The sequence below is a fragment of the Lynx canadensis genome, chromosome E1, assembly GCF_007474595.2.
Source record: "Lynx canadensis isolate LIC74 chromosome E1, mLynCan4.pri.v2, whole genome shotgun sequence".
NCBI lineage: Eukaryota > Metazoa > Chordata > Mammalia > Carnivora > Felidae > Lynx > Lynx canadensis.
In genome coordinates, this window is record NC_044316.2 from 47,112,739 (window position 1) to 47,133,809 (window position 21,071).

Genomic DNA, 21,071 nt, shown 5'->3' on the forward strand with positions numbered 1-21,071 from the left:
GTCTGAAGCCAGCTCTGGTTGATTGGAAATCCACAGAGGGAGGTAATTAAATTGAACAGAAGCTGTAGCCTGCAAAATCCGTGGTATTATCTCACTCCTTAGCTCATTAAAACGGGTGCTCCGCAAATTGATTGGAAGCACTGTTTCAGGAAACCGCTGCTAATCCCCAGAAGAAAGTGGCTCTGGTGAGGTGCTCAGATGGAGCCAGCAAAGGACTCTGGAAGGTGGGTGTGGCTGGCGGGGGCAGGGTGCACGCTCCAGGCTCCCCTGCAGAGGAAACCAGTGGTGTGGTGCTGTTTGCTCACTGATGGAACAGAAACGTAATCGGAGGCGTCTGATGACCAGCCTTCTGGGTGTGAGCCGACTGCCTGGAAGTTTGGAGACCTTGCGAGGGAAGCTCGGAAATGTTCTAATTAGCGGGTAGCGTTTTGTCCCCTTGATGTACAGAAACGCATGGGAGCCGCAAGGGAAGGGGCTGAAGTCGCCGAGTGGGTGCTTTGTCTCTGTGCCTGCTCTTACCTACCCGCCAGTCAGGTCTTTCATCCGTTTGGAAGCTAGACGGGCCCGGGTTTTCACGAAGCGAACGGCTGCTCTAGGCTGAGGCTCTTCTTCTAAGAGAAAGTTTTGAGGATGCCATCCTTTGAGCTGCGTGACCCGGCTTCAAGCTGGTTACGTAACCCCGAGACAGAACGGGGGGATCGTTGGAAGGTGGGTAAGCAAACAGGCTTGATCTGATGGATCAACCCTCCTCAGGACGACTCCTTGGGCCTCTGAGGACCCACGTGATTCCTCCTGGGCTGGTTCCGTAACAGGGGGGAAGGTAAAACTATTTGGGGGGGGGGGGGGACATCGTGATCTAGCACACTTGAGAGTAGTTTTGAGCCTTCCAGCAAAACACTCCTGGAAATCTGTTCTCACGGCCTGTCAGCTGGTGTGCTCCAGCCCCGAAAGTCACCCCACCCGGAAGACCTGCCACCACGTGCTCTGTTAGAGCGAGCCCAGCTCGCTGGGTCTCACGAATCAGGCCGAGCGCAGGGACGAGCCCCTCTGGCTGCGGACACCCAAGGCCAGGGCACCGGCTCGCCGAGGAGCCCTTTCAAGCCCCCCTCTCGCTTCTAGAGGCCTCACTGCTCTCCCCGGTCGTTCCCCGCCCATCTCCTGCCTCCACCGCCTTCTAGCTCGTGCACCTGCTCAACGCGCCAGCGGGTCCCCGGGGCACTGTGTACGGGCTGCTGTGCGGAGAGTTTGGAAAAAGGAGGCTGGTGTGGGGAAGGTTCTAGCTGCTGGGATAATTCTGAAGAAAATGCAGCCCTTCCCTCCCAAGAGTTTATAATCCAGCAAGGCACGAAGACATGATGAATTGCTCCCAGTGGGGTAAGTAGCGGGAACGTGAGCCCAGCGTCAAGGGCACAGGAAGGAGGGAAGCATGAATTTTGTATGAGGGGTTGGAGAACATGTCGCCTTGTGATGTCTGAGCTGGGCCCCACTTATTCCACTGGGAATAAGTCGGACTTCAGCAGGTTCGGGCAAGGGGCCGGGCCACATGCCCCTCCGTGATGCCAAGATCCACCCAGACCCCACAGCACTTCAGTTTTTTGGGTTTTTTTTTTTTAATCTTTATTTATTTTTGAGAGAGAGACGGAGTGAGAGCAGGAGAGGGGCAGACAGAGAGGGAGACGCAGAACCCGAAGAGGCTCCACGTTCCGAGCTGTCTGCCCGGAGCCCCGACGCGGGGCTCGACTCACAAAGGCGAGTGCGTGACCTGAGCCGAAGTCGGACAATTAACCGACCGAGCCACCCAGGCTCCCAACACAGCACTTCAGTTGTAAATAATCCGCCATAGAACTGCAAGTCCCTGAGGGACAGGGCCTCGTTATGCCCTGGTTTAGCACAGTGTCCGGGATGCAGTGCTGATCCTCAGTGAGGCAGAAGGAATAATGGTCCCCCAAAGGTGTCCACATTCTCAGAGCCTGTGAAATATGCCCACATCCGAATCCCCGGGACCTGATACTTTTTGTGGAAAGAGGGACTTTGCAGATGTGATCAAGTTAAGGGTCTTGAGATGAGGAGATTATCTCGGATTATCTGAATGAGCCCAATGTCATCACAAAGGTCCTAATAAGAGGCAGGCAGGAGGGTCAGAGAAATAGATGTGATGACGGAGGGAGAGGTCAGAGGACGCACGAACCGGGAAGGTAGGCGGTCTCTAGGAGCTGCGAAATTCGCATCTGGAGCCGCCGGGAGGAGCCATCTCTCCTGGCGCCTTGATCTTAGCCTTATAAGAATCATTTCAAACCTCTGACCTCCAGATCTGTAAGGGAATAAATCTGTGTTAGTTGTAGCCACTAAGTCTGTGTGATTTGTTACGTCCAAAGGAAATAAATGTAATCAAAGGCACGTATCTGCTCAGGCGAAGGACACCCCTTGTGGGAAAGATGGGAACCGGCTAGTTGTGTTTGGAAAACCTTTTCTCTCGGTGGCCGGTGAGCAGGACACAAGTGGCAGAGAGGCTGGCCTCGGGCGGCGCAGGGGGCGGCAGGGGAGCAAGACAAGGGCCCGGGTTTGGGAGTCATTTCAGAGGCAGAGTCTGTGAGGTTGGGCTTCGGTGAGCAAGCGAGGGGTCCGCCAACCAACCTACCGCAACTTACGGCTGAGCGGATGGACAGATAAGGTGCCATCAAAATGAGGGAACAGGTTTGGGTAAGCAGCCAGAGGTCGGTCGGGTCTGGACTTAGGTGTCTGGGGTGCCCCGGGACACCCCGGGGGCAGGTGCCTGTGGGAAATGCCACCTGCAAGGGGAGAAGGGTTGGAGACACGGGCTGGGATGGAGTCACAGGGAGCCGAAGCCCTGGAAAAGAGGGACACTTCTTTCTTCTCTCTTTTTTTTTTTAAACTATTTTTATGTTTATTATTTATTTATTATTTGAGAAACAGAGAGAGAAAGCGAGCAGGGGAGGTGCAGATGAGAGAGAGGGAGGAGAGAGAGAGGGAGAGAGAGAATCCCCAGGCAGGCTCCGCTACGGTCAGCACAGAGCCAACGTGGGGCTGGAACTCATGAAACGTGAGGATCACGACCTGAGCCCAAACCAGGAGTCGGACGCTTAACCGCATGAGCCACTCAGGCGCCCCCGGAGTGATATGTCTAGAAACCGTGATGTGAGCCGGAGGAACCAAAGATGGGGAACTTGGAGACACCCAAGCTTAAGGGGCAGGGAAAAAACAGGAACGTTGTAAAAAGAAAGAGGAACGAAGGGAAAATATGGGGAATTTACGACGGCAACAGAGACCCGAAGTACAAATGCTACGGAAAGGGTCTAGTAGGATGTGGTGGCGATGGGGAGGTCACGGGTGGCCTCCAGGATGCAAGACGGACGCCATGGCTGGAGAAGCGACGCATGAAGAATTGTTTCAGGACACGTGTGAGCTGACAGGAGATGGAAGGTGGTGTGGAAGATTCCGGCAGGAGGGACGCTTGCTGTCCTAACGCTGTCTCTCTCCCCGCCTGCAATCCCTGGCCTTCAGACGTCTCTCCTCGGGGCCCCTAGGGGTTTGCCTTCGTTAGCACATCCTTCCTCAAAAACGCTCCCTGGCCATCCAGAAGATGAGCCAGGGAAACTTTATTTTAAGGAGATCTTTCCTTCTTTCTCGAACTTTTCCAAGGTATGGATGCATGATTCGCCTCATTGAATGTAGCTGGAAGGAATCGTAAAGATCCTCTAATGAAGGTTTCCAAACATTTTAAGCAACAGAATCCTTTTCTCGAACAGTCTACCGTTGAATCTAAATATATGTAACGTGTAAAGTCCGCATCTGCTTTCATAAATTCCTTTTGCCAATGCAATTTATAATGGCGGTCTTCTTGTAAATCAATTCATTAGAGCAATCATGACATTCTGAGGAACACGAGTCTTTGAAATTAGAATGTATGAAAGGTACGGTCTCATATCTAAATAGAACCCTAGTTATTTATTTATTTATTTATTTATTTATTATTTTTAATGTTTATTTTTGAGAGAGAGAGACTGAGTGCTAGTGGGCGAGGGGCAGAGAGAAAGGAGACACAGAATCGGAAGCAGGCTCTGGGCTCTGAGCTGTCGGCACAGGGCCCGATGCGGGGCTCGAACTCAAGAACTGCGAGATCATGACCTGAGCCGAAGATGGAAGCTTAACCGACTGAGCCACCCAGGCGCCCCTACAGTGAATTTTTAAATGTGTAAGTCATGTTTCCTGAGGTGAGGGACCATATAATGTTGTAGCCCCAGGGAACAGTAGAAACCGGAGGGGACTCTGGTCCAACATGAGCTAGTCTAACTGTTTGCTGGTGAGGAAACTGAGGCCCTGAGAAAGTTCACAGCTGCCCTGGTCTAGAACTCACCATCACACCCCAGGTGTGGCACATAGTAGGGCCTCAACGATGAAGGTAATTGAGGGTATACCTCGGCGTGGGAAACTGGCTCAGCGCCCTCATTGATTCAAATGGCAACCCCCCCCCCCCGTGTTCTTTACCCCACTCACAAACCTGCATTGCTTCTGTCAAAGCAATTTATTGTCCCTCCTTCCCTCCTTGCTGCCTCCTTTAAGGAGCCTACTGTGCACTGGGCCTCCGGTGCAGCAATGGATACACTGGCCAGCTCTGCTCTTCGCAAGCTTTCAGCCCGTGTTGGAAGCAGATCTTGAACGGGGAAATGACAAAGAGTGACGTGTGTCAACAGAGCCTTTGCCATCGAGGCCACGGGGCTCCTTGGCGAAGGGATGGAACCAGGTCTTTCCGGTCTCGAGATGTCCTCTATCTGAAGAAGGTGAGAAGGAGAAGCTTCTTTCAACCGTGTTCTTTCCCGCGTCTGCCCACAGAGGTAAATTTCACTTCTGTGAAACCCACACAGCTGTGGTTCTCTGGTGTTCCTGGAGCCCGTCTCCAGTTTCCTCCCCATTAGACCGAGGGGATTATATATACACCGGTGCCTCCCTGCCTCTCGAACACTTGAGGTCAACTGCATCCTTGACTTCATCAGCTTCGTTAGGGCTTTGAAACACGTAGAGCTTGGTGGCCCTGAGACCCTCTGAAACACAGCCTGCATTTGCTTGCAGCCATAGCATGCCGGGGCAGTGGGGTGGGAAGGGTGTCTGCTGTTTAGGCAGTGACTTGGGAATTTGGTCTTGAGCTCCCTAGGCTCAGAGCCCAGAACTCTCAGCTGCAAATGGTTGCAAATCCCCCACCCTCCATTCCTTCGTGGAGTTACCAGGGCCACTGGTGACGCCACTGGTGGGCGAGCCTAAACCCAAATCAACAAACATCTCCAAGAGGTCGTTGGGTCTTTCCTGTTCAGGCCAAAGGAGAGAGTATCAGCCCTTGTGATGGCAATGATCTCAACCTTCCTCACCATGCAGGAATTGTGCCTCGTTGGGGGGGATTGATTTATGGCCTCGGCGGCTGCAAAGGAGTGACACCACGAAATGTGGGCTAGAGGGGACCGTGGGCAGCTGCATCCCAATCACTGGTCACTGGTGTGATAGATATGTCCCACGTCACGGGTTTATGAATACCTTGTCTCTGCTCCAGATCTTTTCTGAAAGTGGGCAGGGAATACATTAGAAATTAATTTGTAAATAAAATATTTGGTCAAAATGGGACGAGTCACACTGGTGGGGGAAATATTGCCGTAGGCATGTGACGAAAACCTATCTTTATTGAGGCAGCCAGGAAAAATGGAGTTACACAGAGATCCTTGAAAGTTTTGGTCTCAAGGAGGGGCCAGTAAGAACCAAACCATTGGCTAGGACCTACTCACTGTGTGTCAGCCAAAGACAGGGTGAGATGTGTCTTTGCCCCCCTGCCCCCGTAGCCACTGGGCAGAGGTCAAGTGGGGGGACTGACTGGTAAAGGATCCCCTGGTTAGACAGTCTTGGTTCTCAGTCCTGCTCTGGTGCCAGGGAACAAGGTCGCAGGAAGCAAGCCTTTCCCTGCCCTTCATGTTTCTTTTACCCTGGGGATGGTCGTGGTTACCTTCCACCACCATGCCAAGCCACGGGAGCATGACACAATAGGAAAAATCAATAATACAGATCCTGTCCTCATGTAAAATTTTGGTACTGTGCTCATCGCGGATATTTTGCAATAATTTTGATTTAGAAAATGTCACACTCGGGGCGCCTGGGTGGCTCAGTTGGTTAAGCATCTGACTCTTGATTCCGGCTCAGGTCACGATCTCGTGGTTCGTGAGTTCGAGCCCCGCGTCGGGCTCTGTGCTGACAGCGCGGAGCCTGGAGCCTGTTTCAGATTCTGCGTCTCCCTCTCTGTCTGCCCCTCCCCTCTTCATGGTCTGCCTCTTTCTGTCTCAAAAATAAATACACGTTAAAAAAAAAATTTAAAAGAAAAAAAGAAAAGGACAGGTACTGTAAGATTCCACTTACACGAGGTCCCTAGAGTACCCAAATCCATAGAGACAGAAAGGAGAATGTCGGTTGCCGGGGGGGGGGGGGGGGGGGGGGGGGGAATGGGGAGTTGCTTAGCGGGGACAGAGTTTCAGTTTGGAACGATGAAGAGAGTTCCGGAGATGGGCTGCATGACACCGTGAATGTACTCAACGTTATCGACCTTAAAAATGGTTAAAATGGTAAATTTCATGCTGTGTCTATTTCACCACAATTACAAAAAAAAAAAAATCTCACACATCAAATATCTATCTGGATGACGGAATTGCTAGCCCTGGCTCCTCGTCGGAATCCAGCGATTTCTAAAAAGCTGCGACAGTGAAGGTGTTGGGAAATCTTGGTCCGATGGCCGTTAAGTTTCACACCACCCAGGCAAGGAGTCAGGAGCCCTGTGTGGTTGTTTCCATTTTTGGGTCCCTCGGAGGGTGGCCCTGGCTGAGCCCGGCGCCGAGGTCCGGTGGACGCCTCGAATGCCTACCACCCAAGCAGAGCAAGACTGACTAAGTGCCCATTCTGGACGGCCCTTCCTGGCGAGCGGAGGCCAGTGGGCTATGAGGAAAAAAAGGTATTTTCCTTCACCGGTTTGGTTGATGTGTTTTCTCTTTTGGCATTAAGCTCTGTTTGCTTTACGGTGGTGTGTTTTTGTCCACAGCAGAAGCGGGCGCAGATCACGAGCGGGTCCTCCGGCAGCTTCCCTCCGACCCTTTGGTCTTCAAAAACAGTTTCGGGCCCACCTCTCTCGAAGGGTTCAAACTCTGGGAAACCAAATGGATTCTGCCGCACTCAGAAGAGGTCTCTGGTGCAGCAAACACAGGCACCCATGTGGGAATATGCAATGCATACCAGCCTAATTCTGGTCAAAGTAATAATAATAAGAATAAACAATAGCACTGACTTCCAACATGGAGTTAGGGGGAGGAGGTCACCTGCCAGCCTCCCTTCTCTGCAGCTCCCAGACTTTGGCTTCATGACATTTATGTCACCGGCTCTCTTTGACCCTTTTGCTTTCACAACCACATGCCAGACATTTGCACTCTTCCCGGCTGGAAAGCAGGCTGGGCTGTGCTCTCTGTCCCCCGGGTTCCTCAGCCACGCCTGCAAATCCAGCCCAAACCCCTGAGATGCCAGAGAAGAACCTTTTTTTTTTTTAATTTTAAAAAATGTTTTATTTATTTTTGAGAGAGAGAGAGAGAGACAGAGAACAAGTGGGGAAGGGGCAGAGAGAGAGGGAGACGCAGAATCTGAAGCAGGCTCCAGGCTCTGAGCTGTCAGCACAGAGCCTAACACGGGGCTCGAACCCAGAAACTGTGAGACCATGACCTGAGCTGAAGTCGGTCGATCCGCCGACGGAGCCACCCAGGTGCCCCTGAGAAGAATCTTGACAAGCCCCACTTACAGCCACCACCCAGATGCCCCCAGACTCACACGGCTTCCTTCTACACTGTTCCAAACAGAACGAACGAGTGTGTCTTCTCTCACATTACAGGTGGGAACAGCGTGGGGTTAACAGGCTGCCTGATGAGCGTACAACTCCTCCGGAACAGGGCTCCGCCAACTTTTGCCACAAAGGGCCAGGTAGTGCGAGCCAGTCTGTCACAGTTCATACTGGACTCTCCCCTATTGTAAAAGTAGATTACTGATTAAAATCTGCCCCGGCCACTTGAGTCACTTTGCTTTTCTTTGCCGGTTCCCGTAAGCCTTTCTTTATGGACACTGAAATTGGAATACTTGTCAAATGTCATAAAATATTCGTCTTCTTTTGATTTTTAAAAGCCATTTCAAATTGTTAAAAAGCCATTCTTAGCCTGCGGACTGTGCGACGGGCGGTGGGCGGGGTCTGGCCCACAGGCTGTAGTTTGCAAGCCCTGCTATAGAAGAATTAACGCTACACGGCCCTTCTGGTGTGTGTTTGGGGCACGGAGCGCGCAGGTCCTCTCTGCCGACTGTGTCTGACTTAACGTTTCTGAGGGCTGGGTAGACGTGGTGGGATTCTGGAAGGCAGAAGAGTGTAAATTATGACATTCCGCGTGGCCCTAAGTGTCTAACTGCTAAGCCCTGCTTCCTGATGTTCCTTGTAACAAAAATCCAGCATCTGAAACCAGACACGTGTGGCTGTGGAGCTCGAGTGCTGTGTTAGCTGGGGCTCTGGAAATAACCCCTCCTTATTTTGAACACCTTGCCTAGTCAGATGGTCTCTGCTTTCTCCCAAAGAAGATCCCAGGGCCCAGAGATCCAAGCTGGAATTCAGCCTTTATTGGTAAGTTTTATTGGTAAACAGGACCTCATCACCCCCTCTTCCCTACAGCTCTCTACAAAAGTTCTAAACATTCCTCCCCCCCCCCGGGGGGGGGTGATGGGAAGGACATTCTTTCCTTTCTTCTTCAGGGTCATGGGGTCCCTGGGGCGTGGCCAGGAATCCAAGCAATTTCTGTGCAAGGTGCAAGGAAAAAAGAAGTTTTCAAAGAGCTTTTATTTCAAACCACAGTCAGGTTCTACCCAGTTTAAAAAAAATGCTCCTCAGGCATCTTGGAAACCAAGGAGGGAACGTTCAGTTCACTGGAAAGGGTGTATCTTGTCCAGGAGAAGGTGGGAGTGGTTGGCTACTGGCTCTGGCAGACGCCCAGAATTGGTATATGAGCACAGGGCGTCCCTACAGGGCTAACAGAGGACAACTGGACCCAGTTTATCAAAGACAACTGGCTCAGTGGGGACAACTCTGACCTCCAGGGGAAGGTCTCCCTCACCAAACACCTGTGCACCTGCTCGCCTTGCCTGCCTCCCTCCCACCTGGGCAAGTCTGAATCAGGTCCACTTGCTGGATTCCCAGGGGGAGCCTGTCACAGCCCAAAGAAGGGCTCAGAGAGGGAAGCAGCAGCGGTTGTCGTGGGGTAGGTGGCACCGGGGAGAGGTAAAGCTCCCGCCTCCTCTCTAGAACGTTCTGGGCCAGGCTCGGCTTCCTGAGGGTGGCCGGGGCCCCCGGAAGGCTAGTGCTCGGGCTCGGCGTCCATGCAGGACTCCCAGGGGTTCTGGGGCATTCGAGGCAGGGAGAAGAGCAGGAGGGCGAGGCCGCCGAGGAAGAGGAGGACGAAGGCGGCGCAGGCGCAGGCGAAGGACCAGGAGTAGTAGTACTCGATCCAGACGGTGTGCTCGCTGTCGATCATGCGCTTCACCGACTGCCGCGTGACCTCCACCGACACGAAGATGCACAGACCTGCGGGCCGAGCGGGGGCCGTCAGGGCCCTCTGCCCAGACCGCCCCCTTCCCGGGCCTGCCCCCCACGCCGGCCGCGCCTCTTCCCTCGCTCGCTGTGTTAGTAAAGGGCGTGGTCGCCGGTGCCCCCACCCCTGTGCCAGATACGCGGGCCGGGCCCCCAGCCCCAGCCGCCTCCCCCCCCCACCCCCCGCTACCTGCGAACACATAGAACATGGACGCCGGCCTCAGCAGGTAATCCCGCTTCTTCCTGAAGGACAGAAGCGCGCAGATGGTCCCCATGATGATGAAGCCGAGGCTGAAGATGGCGATGGCGGCGGCCGAGATGCTGTACTCTGCGGGACAGGAGGGCAGGTGCGGCGCAGCGGCTCAGCGGCGGTGGGGGCGAGGGGGAGCGGGGGGGGGGGCACAGGGCCGCGCGTCCTTGCGCCCATTTCACTGCGGAGCACACTGTGGGTGCGAGCTGAAGCCCCTCTCCCGGAGTCAGGGGTGGGGCCGGGATGGCAACAGACCTGCCCTTCCCACACCCCGCGTGGGGCCCTAACCCCGGGGTGGTGGTGGGGGGGGGGGGGGGCAGAGGCCTGCGAAGCCCGCCGGAGCCGTGTGGCCGGAGAACTTTCTGGAACGGAAAGCTTCCTGAGAGCCACGGGCCAGAGGGCGGAGGGCGGTCTGTCCGGGGACGCCAAGCGGCGCTGGAAGTGTGGATTGTTGCAGGGCCGCGCGCGTGATCGTGTGCGTGTGTGTGCGTGCGTGGCACGTGAGGGTCTCTCAGAGCGAGCGTGCGAGCTCACACCCCGTACGGGGGTCCTTCGCACACGTGCCGAGGTGCTTCCGGGAAGGCCCCACGCGGCGCACCTGCTCCTGCGCCCCCTTCTCCCGCACCGCCACCCCCCCACCGCGTCCCTGCTCTCCTGATTCCCTGGGGGTGACAGCGGGGTCACGGAGGGAATCGGCTGACCCACCAGCCCTGAAAACCAGCGCAGGGGTTCTGAGGACTTGTTCCGTTTCCCGTCGCTGCGGCCGCCCTCGGTCACCCTTGGCCTCGTGGGAAGACGCATTCCTTCTGCAGGTGTGGCGCCTACGGGGGACCTCGTCTTTGCAAGCGCTCCCTAGCCCTGATGATGGAAGCTCAGGGTGGCCGCCCGGGTGCTGCGCTCTCGGAGGGTGAGGGGGCCGCGGCTCGGAGGCATCAGGACCAGGACAGCTCCCTTCCAGCACAAGCAGGGGCGTCGTTCGTGCCAGATGGTTTTCTGCCTCAGCAGCCTGTGACAGAGGTCGCTCTCCCCGACCCTCCCTGCTTTCCACCAGGGGCTCACCTTTCTGAGTAGTGACTTCGAAGATCTCGGAGGTCTCGCCTGGGTTAAAATGCCTGAAGTAGGAACAGTTTTTCTCTGCAAAGGAGGGAGGCGGCCTGTGAGTTGAGAGATGGGGCCTGCAGCCTGGCCAGAGGCTCCAGGAAAAGAGGGTGGGTGTGACCCCGCTGGTCTGGCCGGCCCTCATCTCCCTAAACCCTGAATCGGGGCTGAAACAAACGTCTTTCTCGGACCGTTAGACCAAAATATCAGGATAAGGGGCTTAAGAAGCCATCTTGGGGCCCCTGGGTGGCACAGTTGGTTAAGCGTCCAACTCTGGGTTTCTGCTCAGGTCATGATGTCACGGTTGGTGAATTCAAGCCCCTCGGACAGCACAGAGCCTGCTTGGGATTCTCTCTCTCCCTTTCTCTCTGCTCCTTCCCTGCTCGTGTGGTCTCTCTCTCTCTCTTAAAATAAATAAATAAACTTACATTTTTTTTTTCTTTTTAAGAAGCCAAGAGTTCTTCAGGAAGCAAAGGCTGATCTTGTCAAGCGGGCACCATAGTACTGTGGGTACTGAGCCCATTAGGCAGATGGGATAACTGAGGCTGAGCACCCGGTTTGTCAGGGGATGCAGGGAACACCATCAACAAAGGGCCAAATGGTTGTTCTCACCTGGGGCTCATTCTGCCCCCCCCCCCCCCCCCGGAGACGTTGGGCAAAGTCTGGAGACATTTTTGGTGTTACAACTGGCAGGCGTGTTATTGGCATCTAGTGGGTAGAGAGAGGCTGGGAATACCGCTAAACATCCTACGGCTACGGACAGCCTTGCACAACACAGAATTGACCCGCCCCAATGTACCAGTAGGGCTGAGGTGGAGAAAGCCTGGTCACACCAAAATCTAGGGCTGTGTTTTCTATCAATATCTACGTCCATCCTGATGCACTGGGACTGATGGGGAAGGATGTTTTTCAAAAGCTTTCCAGAACACTCTGATGCTCAGCCACTTTGGGAAGCCCTGCTCCCTTAAAATGCCCCACAAAGAGCTCTTCTGAGTAGGTCATCTGGAAGGACTTGGGTGCAGGGTAGAGCACCTCCATTCAAGGGCCAAATGTGACTATCATGTCATTTCATCGGACCCTTGGCACCCGTGACCAAAGAGGCAGCCCAGAAAAACCTCCGTGGTGAGCTGTGTGTTCTACATCATAAGCATTAGAAAAGCCACGGAAGGGGCGCCTGGGTGGCGCAGTCGGTTAAGCGTCCGACTTCAGCCAGGTCACGATCTCACGGTCCGTGAGTTCGAGCCCCGCGTCAGGCTCTGGGCTGATGGCTCGGAGCCTGGAGCCTGTTTCCGATTCTGTGTCTCCCTCTCTCTCTGCCCCTCCCCCGTTCATGCTCTGTCTCTGTCTGTCCCAAAAATAAATAAAAACGTTGAAAAAAAATTTAAAAAATAAAAAATAAAAATAAAAAATAAATAAAAAAAAAAGAAAAGCCACGGAAGATTTGTGGACAGCGGGACCAAAAATCTGGATTTGATGGTGGGGCAGTGGAAGGACTCAGAACAAAGAAATTCGTGCTGGTTTTAAATATGATTTCAGGCATAATTCCTCTTCTGTTTTTCTCCTTCAGTTTCTCTTGTAACTTGACATTCTTTAAAATCAAACGAGTTCTTATTGCTTATTGAATACAGTTTAATATTCTTTACTCCTTCTTTAGGAAGTAGGTGAATGGTTTTTTTTTTTTTAAATCGTTTGTTTCTTAAAAGAAAAATCAAATTAGGTTGCTTTTTACTTGTGGGGTGCCCTTCAATGATTTCTTTTTCCTGTGGGTCCGTGACCCCTCCACTCCTAGCTTAGATGGCATCTACTGGTGTGCATTCAATTTTTCACTTTCGGGCTACCTGTAAATTATGAGAAGATGATTAGTGGCGTCTGGTTTCTTGTGGAAGTGGACCTGAGGTGTTTCCAAAGTCATAGCTTTCATTGGGATTCAGGCTTTCTTCTATCTGACCTAAATCATCTTATTGCCACTTAAGCCCATGGCCTGGCACTCTTTTCCCCTCCCCCAATGTCAGTGTTACTGCCGCTCCCTGGCGGAGAAAGGAAATGACCCCTGGAGACGCGCCTGGTTTAGCAGCAGTAAATGTTCTGAGCGGTAAACAGCCTCCTCTTTGAGCTTCTATATTTAAATCACTTTCCTTTCGAGCGGAGTTACCTGGGGTGTCTGACTGCTGGAGGTGATGTCAGAAGTAATGCCGCTCTCTTCTCTCTCACGGCTTCCGGTGCTATTTTAAAGCACAGTGCAACCCTCTTCGATTTCTTAGATTATTAGCTATAGATTCTCTTGAATCACCGCTTCAGAATGGCTCGGGCTATGTCGTAAGGCTCCGCGTGTCTCCCTCTGGACAAAGGAACGTTCCTGTTTCATTCCTTAAGGGCCAATTTCGGTTGTCATTGAAAACCCCCTGAAAAGAATCGACTGAATTCAAGTGTATTTCAGCTGCTTCCCTGACTGCTCGCAATCTGTGAGTTAAAAGCCTTCGGAGTAGAGGGCCGTGAGATGAAGGCCCATCAGAGCCCGGCCAAAGCGTAGCTCTTTGGCCGTTTTGGGCTGCTGAGGCCACTCTTACACGCAGGTAGTGTTTGTGTGTCAGCCTCCGCCAGGTCAACAACAGGCTCCGTTCCGGACAGACCGCTGCCTGCGTAAAACCCGTCTTAGCTCAGCCCCATAGTGGGATGCTGTCTGTCTGGGAAAGCCAGCCTGTGGATTTTCTGGGGGAGATTTTCCCGTTCAGTGGCCCAGGTACCCTGCCCTATTCCCTCTCCTCCTCCATTAAATGATGTCACGTGCGGGGGATGGAGTTTCCCCAGGGAGTGGGGTTCCCACTCAGGGCGTCTGGAAGTGTCAACTTCTCTCTGATATCGTGGAGCCGAGGGCTTGAGACTGGATGGGCCGGCCTTGTCCCCTCTCTTGAACGTAGCACGCGAGGAAGGCCAATGTCTTCTGCCCTGAACCCGGGAGTAACGTCCGCTCTGGGACCCCGTGGCTGTCTATGGAGGACAACGAGCCCCCTTGTGGTCCCTGATGACTCCAGCAGGGGTGGGGGCGCCATGAGACCCAAGCGTCACTCCGGACACGTCCAGCGCCAACAAGACGCTCGTTCAGGAAAAACCAAGCCGGGCATCTGCCTGCATCACTCAGGAAATGCCCAGGGTCGTGTTGAGGTGGGCACACTGTGCCCCTGCCCCTTTGTCCGGGTGCTTTGGGTAAACTGAGCATCAAGAGCAACTTGGAAAGGAAAGACCTGAGAGATGGGCTCTGTGTGGACCACTTGGTCACGGGCGAGGGGCTTGGAAGAGAGGGGCAGTGACAGCTCTGTGACCACTGTGCAGATTCGGATCTGCCTTTCTGGTATCCTTCCGCGCCTTTTCCCCGGCTCCCATCCCAACGACACAAAGCTCAGGGCTTATAGCTTCGTCTTGATGGACTACGGCCCTTCACGGGGCAGAAGAAGCAAGTGCTTCGGATCCAGTGTCAGGGTGATGATCTGGGACCGATAAGAACTCCGAGGTCCTCCAGCCTCCTTCGTCTCCGCAAATGGCTCGTGGTGATGTTAGTATTTGTATTTCTGGGGGTGCCTGGGTGGCTCAGTTAAGAGAGTGACTCTTGGTTCCGGCCGGGTCATGATCTCTCGGTTCGTGGGTTCGAGCCCCACATCGGGCTCTGTGCTGACAGTACAGAACCTGCTTGGGATTCTCTCTCTCCCTGTCTCTCTGCCCCTCTCCCACTCACGGTCTCTCTTTCTCTCTCTCTCTCTCTCTCTCTCTCTCTCTCAAAAATAAACTGAAAAGATATTGTATTTCTGTTTTTCTGTACTTCAGAAATGTCTGTCATGAACAGTCATAAGACTCAGTGGGTCTAAAAAGTTGAGTGGGCTGTTCCTTAAAAAATATGGTGAACTCAGCTATTGAACTTGACCGGGATTGGAATATTCTGGCTCACCAAGCACTCTGGTTAAACGAGTGACTACACAGAACCGTATCTAATTGTGCCGATTTCAAAGAACTGGAACAGAAGGCACATTTAACTCCAACCTGAACTTGAGTTAATGCAGGTATTTATTTCTCTGATTCTGTAACTTACACGATTAGGGGATGCTTCTGGGTTGTCACCCAGAATGTCTCAGCGTACCCATTACTGGTTGATGTAGACTTTAATATATTAAAAAAAATACCTTGTTAATTGATACAAAACCAAGGGAACTAGCGATTTAGGGGTCGGAAAAAACATTTCACTTACTTGTTACTTGCATCAATGCCAGGGTTGTCTTGACCCTTTTTGTAAAAGAAGTTCTTGGTGCTCCTGGCAGTGGTTTCTCTGTGCTCTGATGGAGTACCCGCCCCTCTGATGGAAGACTTTTGACAGTTGGGTTGGAGAAATCCTCAAGACCCAACCCCAGAGTGTCAGAGCATTGCTGTTCTATGGTGGGGCGTGGGGGGAAGGCTAGTTATAGCCTGGGTCTCCAGCATGGGCTCATGTGGAGGAGAAAGAAAGCCCCTGAAATTCTTGGGGTCTGTACCTTCATGTTCTTTCATGTGGTTCCAGTCCCTGCACCGAGCACTGGAAGAGAAGATGGGCCATAAGGGCAGTGGGGTCCTGGGGCAGTCTGTTACCTTAGCCTAAAGAGACAGAGCCCGAGAGAAATAACATTCCCCCTAGCCCAGGGGCAGGGGATGACCCCTCTGGGATGACTCACTTGGGATTTCAGGCAGTCGGCCTCTCCTCACAAAGGAGGAAGACCTTACTCTCATTCTAAAGGCATTGGAATTGACCTCAGATGTCAATCTTGTGCATGACAGTCCTTCTAGAACTCTTTGGGTCAGTAGAAAAACCAAGTTAGACAATTTACGATCTTTAGAGCCATCAGCAATCTATGGCTGCGTGGGACCTTGAAAAGTCTCTCTTGAACCAGCTCCTGGTCCAGCTTCTACTAAACCATGCCATGTCAAAAGTTGGCCTCGTCTGTGTTTGCCTGAATCAGCAGCTTTTAGGGGCTGTGTTTGTACGCACGGTGGGGGGCATCCTATGGGAGTGGACTGGGGAGGAAGGGGGGGTCTGGATTTGAGGCTTGGGTGTTGAAGCTCTCCTTGTGAGATGGTTAGCGTTGGGAAGGCCACTCTGAGCCTCAGTTTTCCCACGTGTAGGATGCGAATCACCTGAAGAATGACAGGTATAAAGTAGTATAATGTAGTGACCAAGAAGGTGACTTTTAGGGGTATGACCTCTGACTGCTCTCCCGTGGTAATTGTGTGACCTTGGTCAAGTTACTTAACCTCTCTGTGCCTCATTTTCTTTATCTGTAAGCCAAGATGACAATATTATGGACCTTATAGAGGATTTTGTGAGAATTAGATGACTGTATATATATTTATATTTGTTGTCCCACTGCCTTCTGGCCTCCATGGTTTCTGGAGAAATATCAGCTGTCAATCTTATTAAGGATCTCTTGTATGTGATGAGTCATTTCTTGCTGCTTCCAAGGTTCTGTGTCTTTATCTTTTAGCAGTTCTGATTATGATGCGTCTCGGGGTGGATTTATCCTACTGGAATTCCTGAAGCTTCATGGATTTGTAGATTAATTGTTTTTCGTCAAATTTGGAAACTTTTCAGCTATTATTTTTCACCCATCCTTTCTGCTCCTTTCTCTCTCTTTCTGTCTCCTCTCCTTCTTAATATACACCAGCATTATGTGTATATTGCTTCATTTGCTACTATCCCACATGTCTCTGAGGCTCTGTTCATTTTTCTTCATTCTTTTCTTCCCCCTGTCTATTCCTCACGTTAGCTAATCTCAATTCGTCTATCTTCAAGTTCACTTATTCCTTTTTGTCCCTTCTCAGATCTGCTATTGAGTTTTCCATTTCAATTATTGTAGTTCTCAACTCCAGAATTTCTACTGGGTCCTTTTAAAATAATTTCTATCTCATTAATGATATTCTCTATTTCATGAGACATCGTTTTCATCTTTAGTCCTTTAGGCTTTCTTGTTTGTTGTTCTTTGTATCTAAAATAGCTGATTTAAAGTCTTTAAGTCCAATATCTGGCTTTCTTAAGGATCTCTTGACTGGTTTTATCCCCCTGATGTATGGGCCATACTTTTTTATTTCTTTGCATGTCTTGTGATTTTTTTTTTAATTTAGAATTTAAATTTAGGGGCACCGGGGTGTTCAGTCAGTTAAGCGCCCAACTCTTGATTCCAGCTCAACAACTCTTTGATTTGTGAGTTCCAGCCCCACGTTGGGCTCTGCGCTGACAGTGCAGGAGTCTGCTTGGGATGCTCTCTCTCTCTCTCTCTCTCTCTCTCTCCCTCTCCCTCTCTCTCTGTCCCTCCCCTGTTCCTGTTTGTGCTCTCCCTCTCCCTCTCTCTCACTTTCCCAAAATAAATAAATAAGCATCAAAAAAATAAAATAAGGGGCGCCTGGGTGGCTCAGTCGGTTGAGCGTCCGACTCCGGCTCAGGTCATGATCTCGCGGTCCGTGAGTTCGAGCCCCGCGTCGGGCTCTGCGCTGACAGCTCGGAGCCTGGAGCCTGCTTCCCATTCTGTGTCTCCCTCTCTCTCTGCCCCTCCCCCACTCATGCTCTGTTCCTCTCTGTCTCAGAAATAAATAAACATTAAAAAAAATTTTTTTTTAAATTTAAACTTCAAGCTGGAAAACGTGCATCATACAATGAACGCCTCTGGAAATCAGAGTCCTCCCGTTTCCCCAGGGTTTGCTCCTGTCGCTGCTTGTTGTTGTTTGCTTAGTGACTTCTCTTAATTAATTGTGGAAAGGCTGCACCCTTTGTCACGTGTGGACACTGAAATCTCCGCTCAGGTAGCTCGGCAGTCAGCTCACATTTGGCAAAATGCTGGGAACTCCTACACCTCCCAGCCTTTACTGAGGGGCTGAGCAGAGAGAGCTAAGTGCTCCACGAAGCAGCCTACATTTCTGCCTTAGCCTTGACTTTCTGCTTGCCCACAGCCTCAAGAGCAGCCCGAGGTGAGAGCTTAGGACCTCTTCAGGGATTTCCTCTGTGAGCACTACGCATGCACGTGACCTTCTAAATTCTCAGGATTATGATGGAGCTTTTCCAAGCCCCCTGTGGATATCTCATTCTCCAGCTTTTTGGTTTGCCTACTGTCTGCCTCGCCGTGGTCCACCGCCTCGGGAAGTTACGCTATTAAACGATCGTTTCTCATTGTTTTTGGCAAATGTCCCCTTGGAAAAAGACCGTTTCCGCCGGATGAGCTCAGCGTCGGGTCAAATAAAGACAGCCTTGCAAGTGGGGACTTCCAGGGAACCACCAGACAGATCAAATAATGACAGTCCTCTGGGAATGAGGCTGTGAAAGAGACCCAGCCCAGCCTGTCCAGGCTGCTAAATTTTCACTATTTGCAGGCTGTTGGGTTTCAAGGCTATGGCAGAGTTGGGGAGTGGGGAACAGGAGTAGAGCAAGTTAAAGTGCCACAAAGCTCACCATCCTCGAGTTGTCATCGTATTTAAGGAGAAGAGGATTTTTGGAGATTCTTGGTCTGTAATTTCTTCTGATGTCATTCAAAATTAAACTATGGGCGGTGGGGGGGGGGTGGGGCGCCTGGGTGGCTCAGTCGGTTAAGCGTCCGACTTCGGCTCAGGTCATGGTCTCACATCTTGTGGGTTCGAGCCCCACATCAGGCTCTGTGCTGACAGCTCAGAGCCTGGAGCCTGTTTCAGATTCTGTCTCCCTCTCGCTCTCTGCCCCTCCCCTGCTCGCATTTGCCTCTCTCTCTCTCTCTCTCTCTCAAATATAAACATAACATTTTTTTTTTACAAAGTTAAAATAGGGAAGGGAATTGAAACAATACTTGGCAGATGGTACTATGTTTGTGTTTGTGGTGGTTATTATTGCCATTCATAATAAATGAGAGAACATAGATGAGCTCTGTTCCTCCCTCTAGAAAAGAGTAATCCCACAGAGCACAGGAAAGGTGGCTGGGGAAGGCAAAAGGTGCGTGCATCTGCGGAGAAAGGAGAGGGGAGGAGGCAGGAACATACTTTAGAAGCTTGTTGGGGTAGGGCCCGGCTCGCAAGGGTGGGAGGCAGGATTCCCTCTGGGCCAGAGCAAGGAGGCATACAGATGAACTGTCTTGTCGGGCTCGAGGCCAATCCATGCCTGCTGGTCCTCTGCTAGTTTGTCTCTTCCTTGTATGGACTTGCCTCGCCTCCCCGCTCATCTGCTCTGTAAACTCCCCAGACTTTAAAAGGTAGGGCCTCTGAGGACAGATGGACGGGACGGTAACGTGCATTCCCATGCACGGTCCGTAGAGAATCGGCCTCGCCCTGCCCTGCCCTGCCCTGCCGGGGGGGGAATTGGCTACATGATGCATCTGTTTACGGGTGTGCTCGGCCGTGGCTGAGGAACGTGGGCATGTGATACCCTTCAAGCACATGTCCACGTCTGTTAAAGCCCCAGGACTCGGTGTTTCCAGGACAGCTGGGTATCGACAAGTCTTCCGCATTTCAAGGGGGGTGTGAGCAAGGCAGGGGCTTCCTAGAGCCAGCGGGAGGGGAAGGAGGAGGAAAAAGAGAAGTGGGGGCAATGGGCTTTGGGCTCCTCTGTCCCACACACAGACTGCAAGGTCTCCAGGGACTTAGCACTGACTTCTCTGAAGGGCAGGGTGCAGGGAACCCCCAGTCTGATAGCAGAGGGAAAGCCTCAGAAAACCAGGTGGGAGACCGCCCTCGGCCCGGTCCACTGCCACCTCAGGGTGCTGTTCGTGAGCCCCGGGAGGGACTCACGTTGCTGAGCCCGAGCGCCAAGCAGAAGTCACAATATCCTTTGTCGCCCCCAAAGTCACTGGGGCGTCGTGGGCAACGCGTGACTGGAGCCCAGACCTTCGATTCTGCACACAGGGCTCTTTCCTCGGCGTGTGCTGTTTGCCACGGGCGTGGAAGGCTCCACGTTTGCAGAATAGACCGGTCACCCTGCTACCAGGTATCCTCACAAGGAGCTCGCCTTTGATGTGCGGCTCAGTCACATGGTGGGAGATTGAGGAGTGCGCTTAAGTCGCAGCAGGAGGAGCCGCTTCCCGGCTCTGAAGGGGTCTGAGCTCAGAGGGGACGTACAAAGTGGGTGGTTCACCTACACCCAGGTCCCGCTTTACGGACGTGTGACCGACGCGGTCGGCCAAGGCCCTGCACACAGAAGGGACCCCCGCTTGGCTCCAGGCCTCGCTGTCCCCGTCTTGAAATTCTTAAAGACAATGACAAGGAGCCCCGCGTTTTCCTTCTGCGCTACGCCCCATACGTGTCGCGGCCGATCCCGTCGCACACCCAACCTGGAGGCTGGGGAGCGACCGTGCCGGCCGCACGTGTCCCTTCGGCCCGAGGACGTAGGGCCGCTTAGCCTGTCTGTGCGGGGGAGAGAGTGGGGCCGGGCACACCCAGAAGAGTGGCCGCTGCTGGGCTGGGAGCCTCTAGTCTGATGGATCCACGGATTCTTCCGTGAGCCTCTGGTCCCACCTGCGCAGCCCTCTGCTCTGGGCGCACGGCCCGAGGCCCCAGCAAGACAGAAATAGCTAGAGACAGACGCCCTCGTTTTACAAGCCGGCAGCTCTGGCCTCCGGGATGACACATGCGATCCAGGTCCTCCTCCCTGGGCACAGGGGGCTGGGCGCTAGTCCTGGTCTTTCCCACAGGCACCTTTCCCAGGGGGATGAGGGAGGGCAGGAGGCGGGCACGGGATCAGAGAGTGGGTACGTTACCCCCAGGCAGGGAGATGGGTCCGCAGGTCTTGTCCTTGCCGTCACTCGTGACGATACGCTTGATGCAAATCCGCCAGAGGCCGAAGTGGGCCGCCTCGCAGGTGGCGTTGTGGTGCTCCACCTCGGGGCTCAGCACCGCCCAGTGGTCGGTCACCACGGCCACCGTGGCCAGCACGATGCCCACCAGGATGCAGAAGAGGGCCGCGCGGACCTTGGGCGCTTTGGTCTGGGACATGTTGGTGGCGGAGGAGCGGGCGCCTTCGGCGCGGTCTGGTGGCGGTGGCTCCCGGGCAGGTGGCAGCCAGGCTGGGAGGTGGCAGCGGTTATGAGCTGGGGGTGGAAGCTAAGTTTA

The 21,071-nt window shown here is 53.0% G+C and overlaps 1 protein-coding gene across 1 annotated transcript; it reads right to left on the bottom strand.

Annotated features, from left to right (window-relative positions):
- Positions 1-8,681: 8,681 nt before the first annotated feature.
- On the bottom strand, positions 8,682-21,029 carry CACNG1 (calcium voltage-gated channel auxiliary subunit gamma 1). Its single transcript, XM_030296754.1, has 4 exons — positions 20,720-21,029; positions 10,959-11,033; positions 9,840-9,977; positions 8,682-9,643 (listed from the first exon to the last, which is right to left on the bottom strand). The coding sequence occupies exons 1-4, from the start codon at positions 20,952-20,954 to the stop codon at positions 9,417-9,419; spliced, it is 675 nt and encodes a 224-aa protein (XP_030152614.1). The 5' UTR covers positions 20,955-21,029; the 3' UTR covers positions 8,682-9,416.
- Between the last annotated feature and the right edge of the window lie 42 nt (positions 21,030-21,071).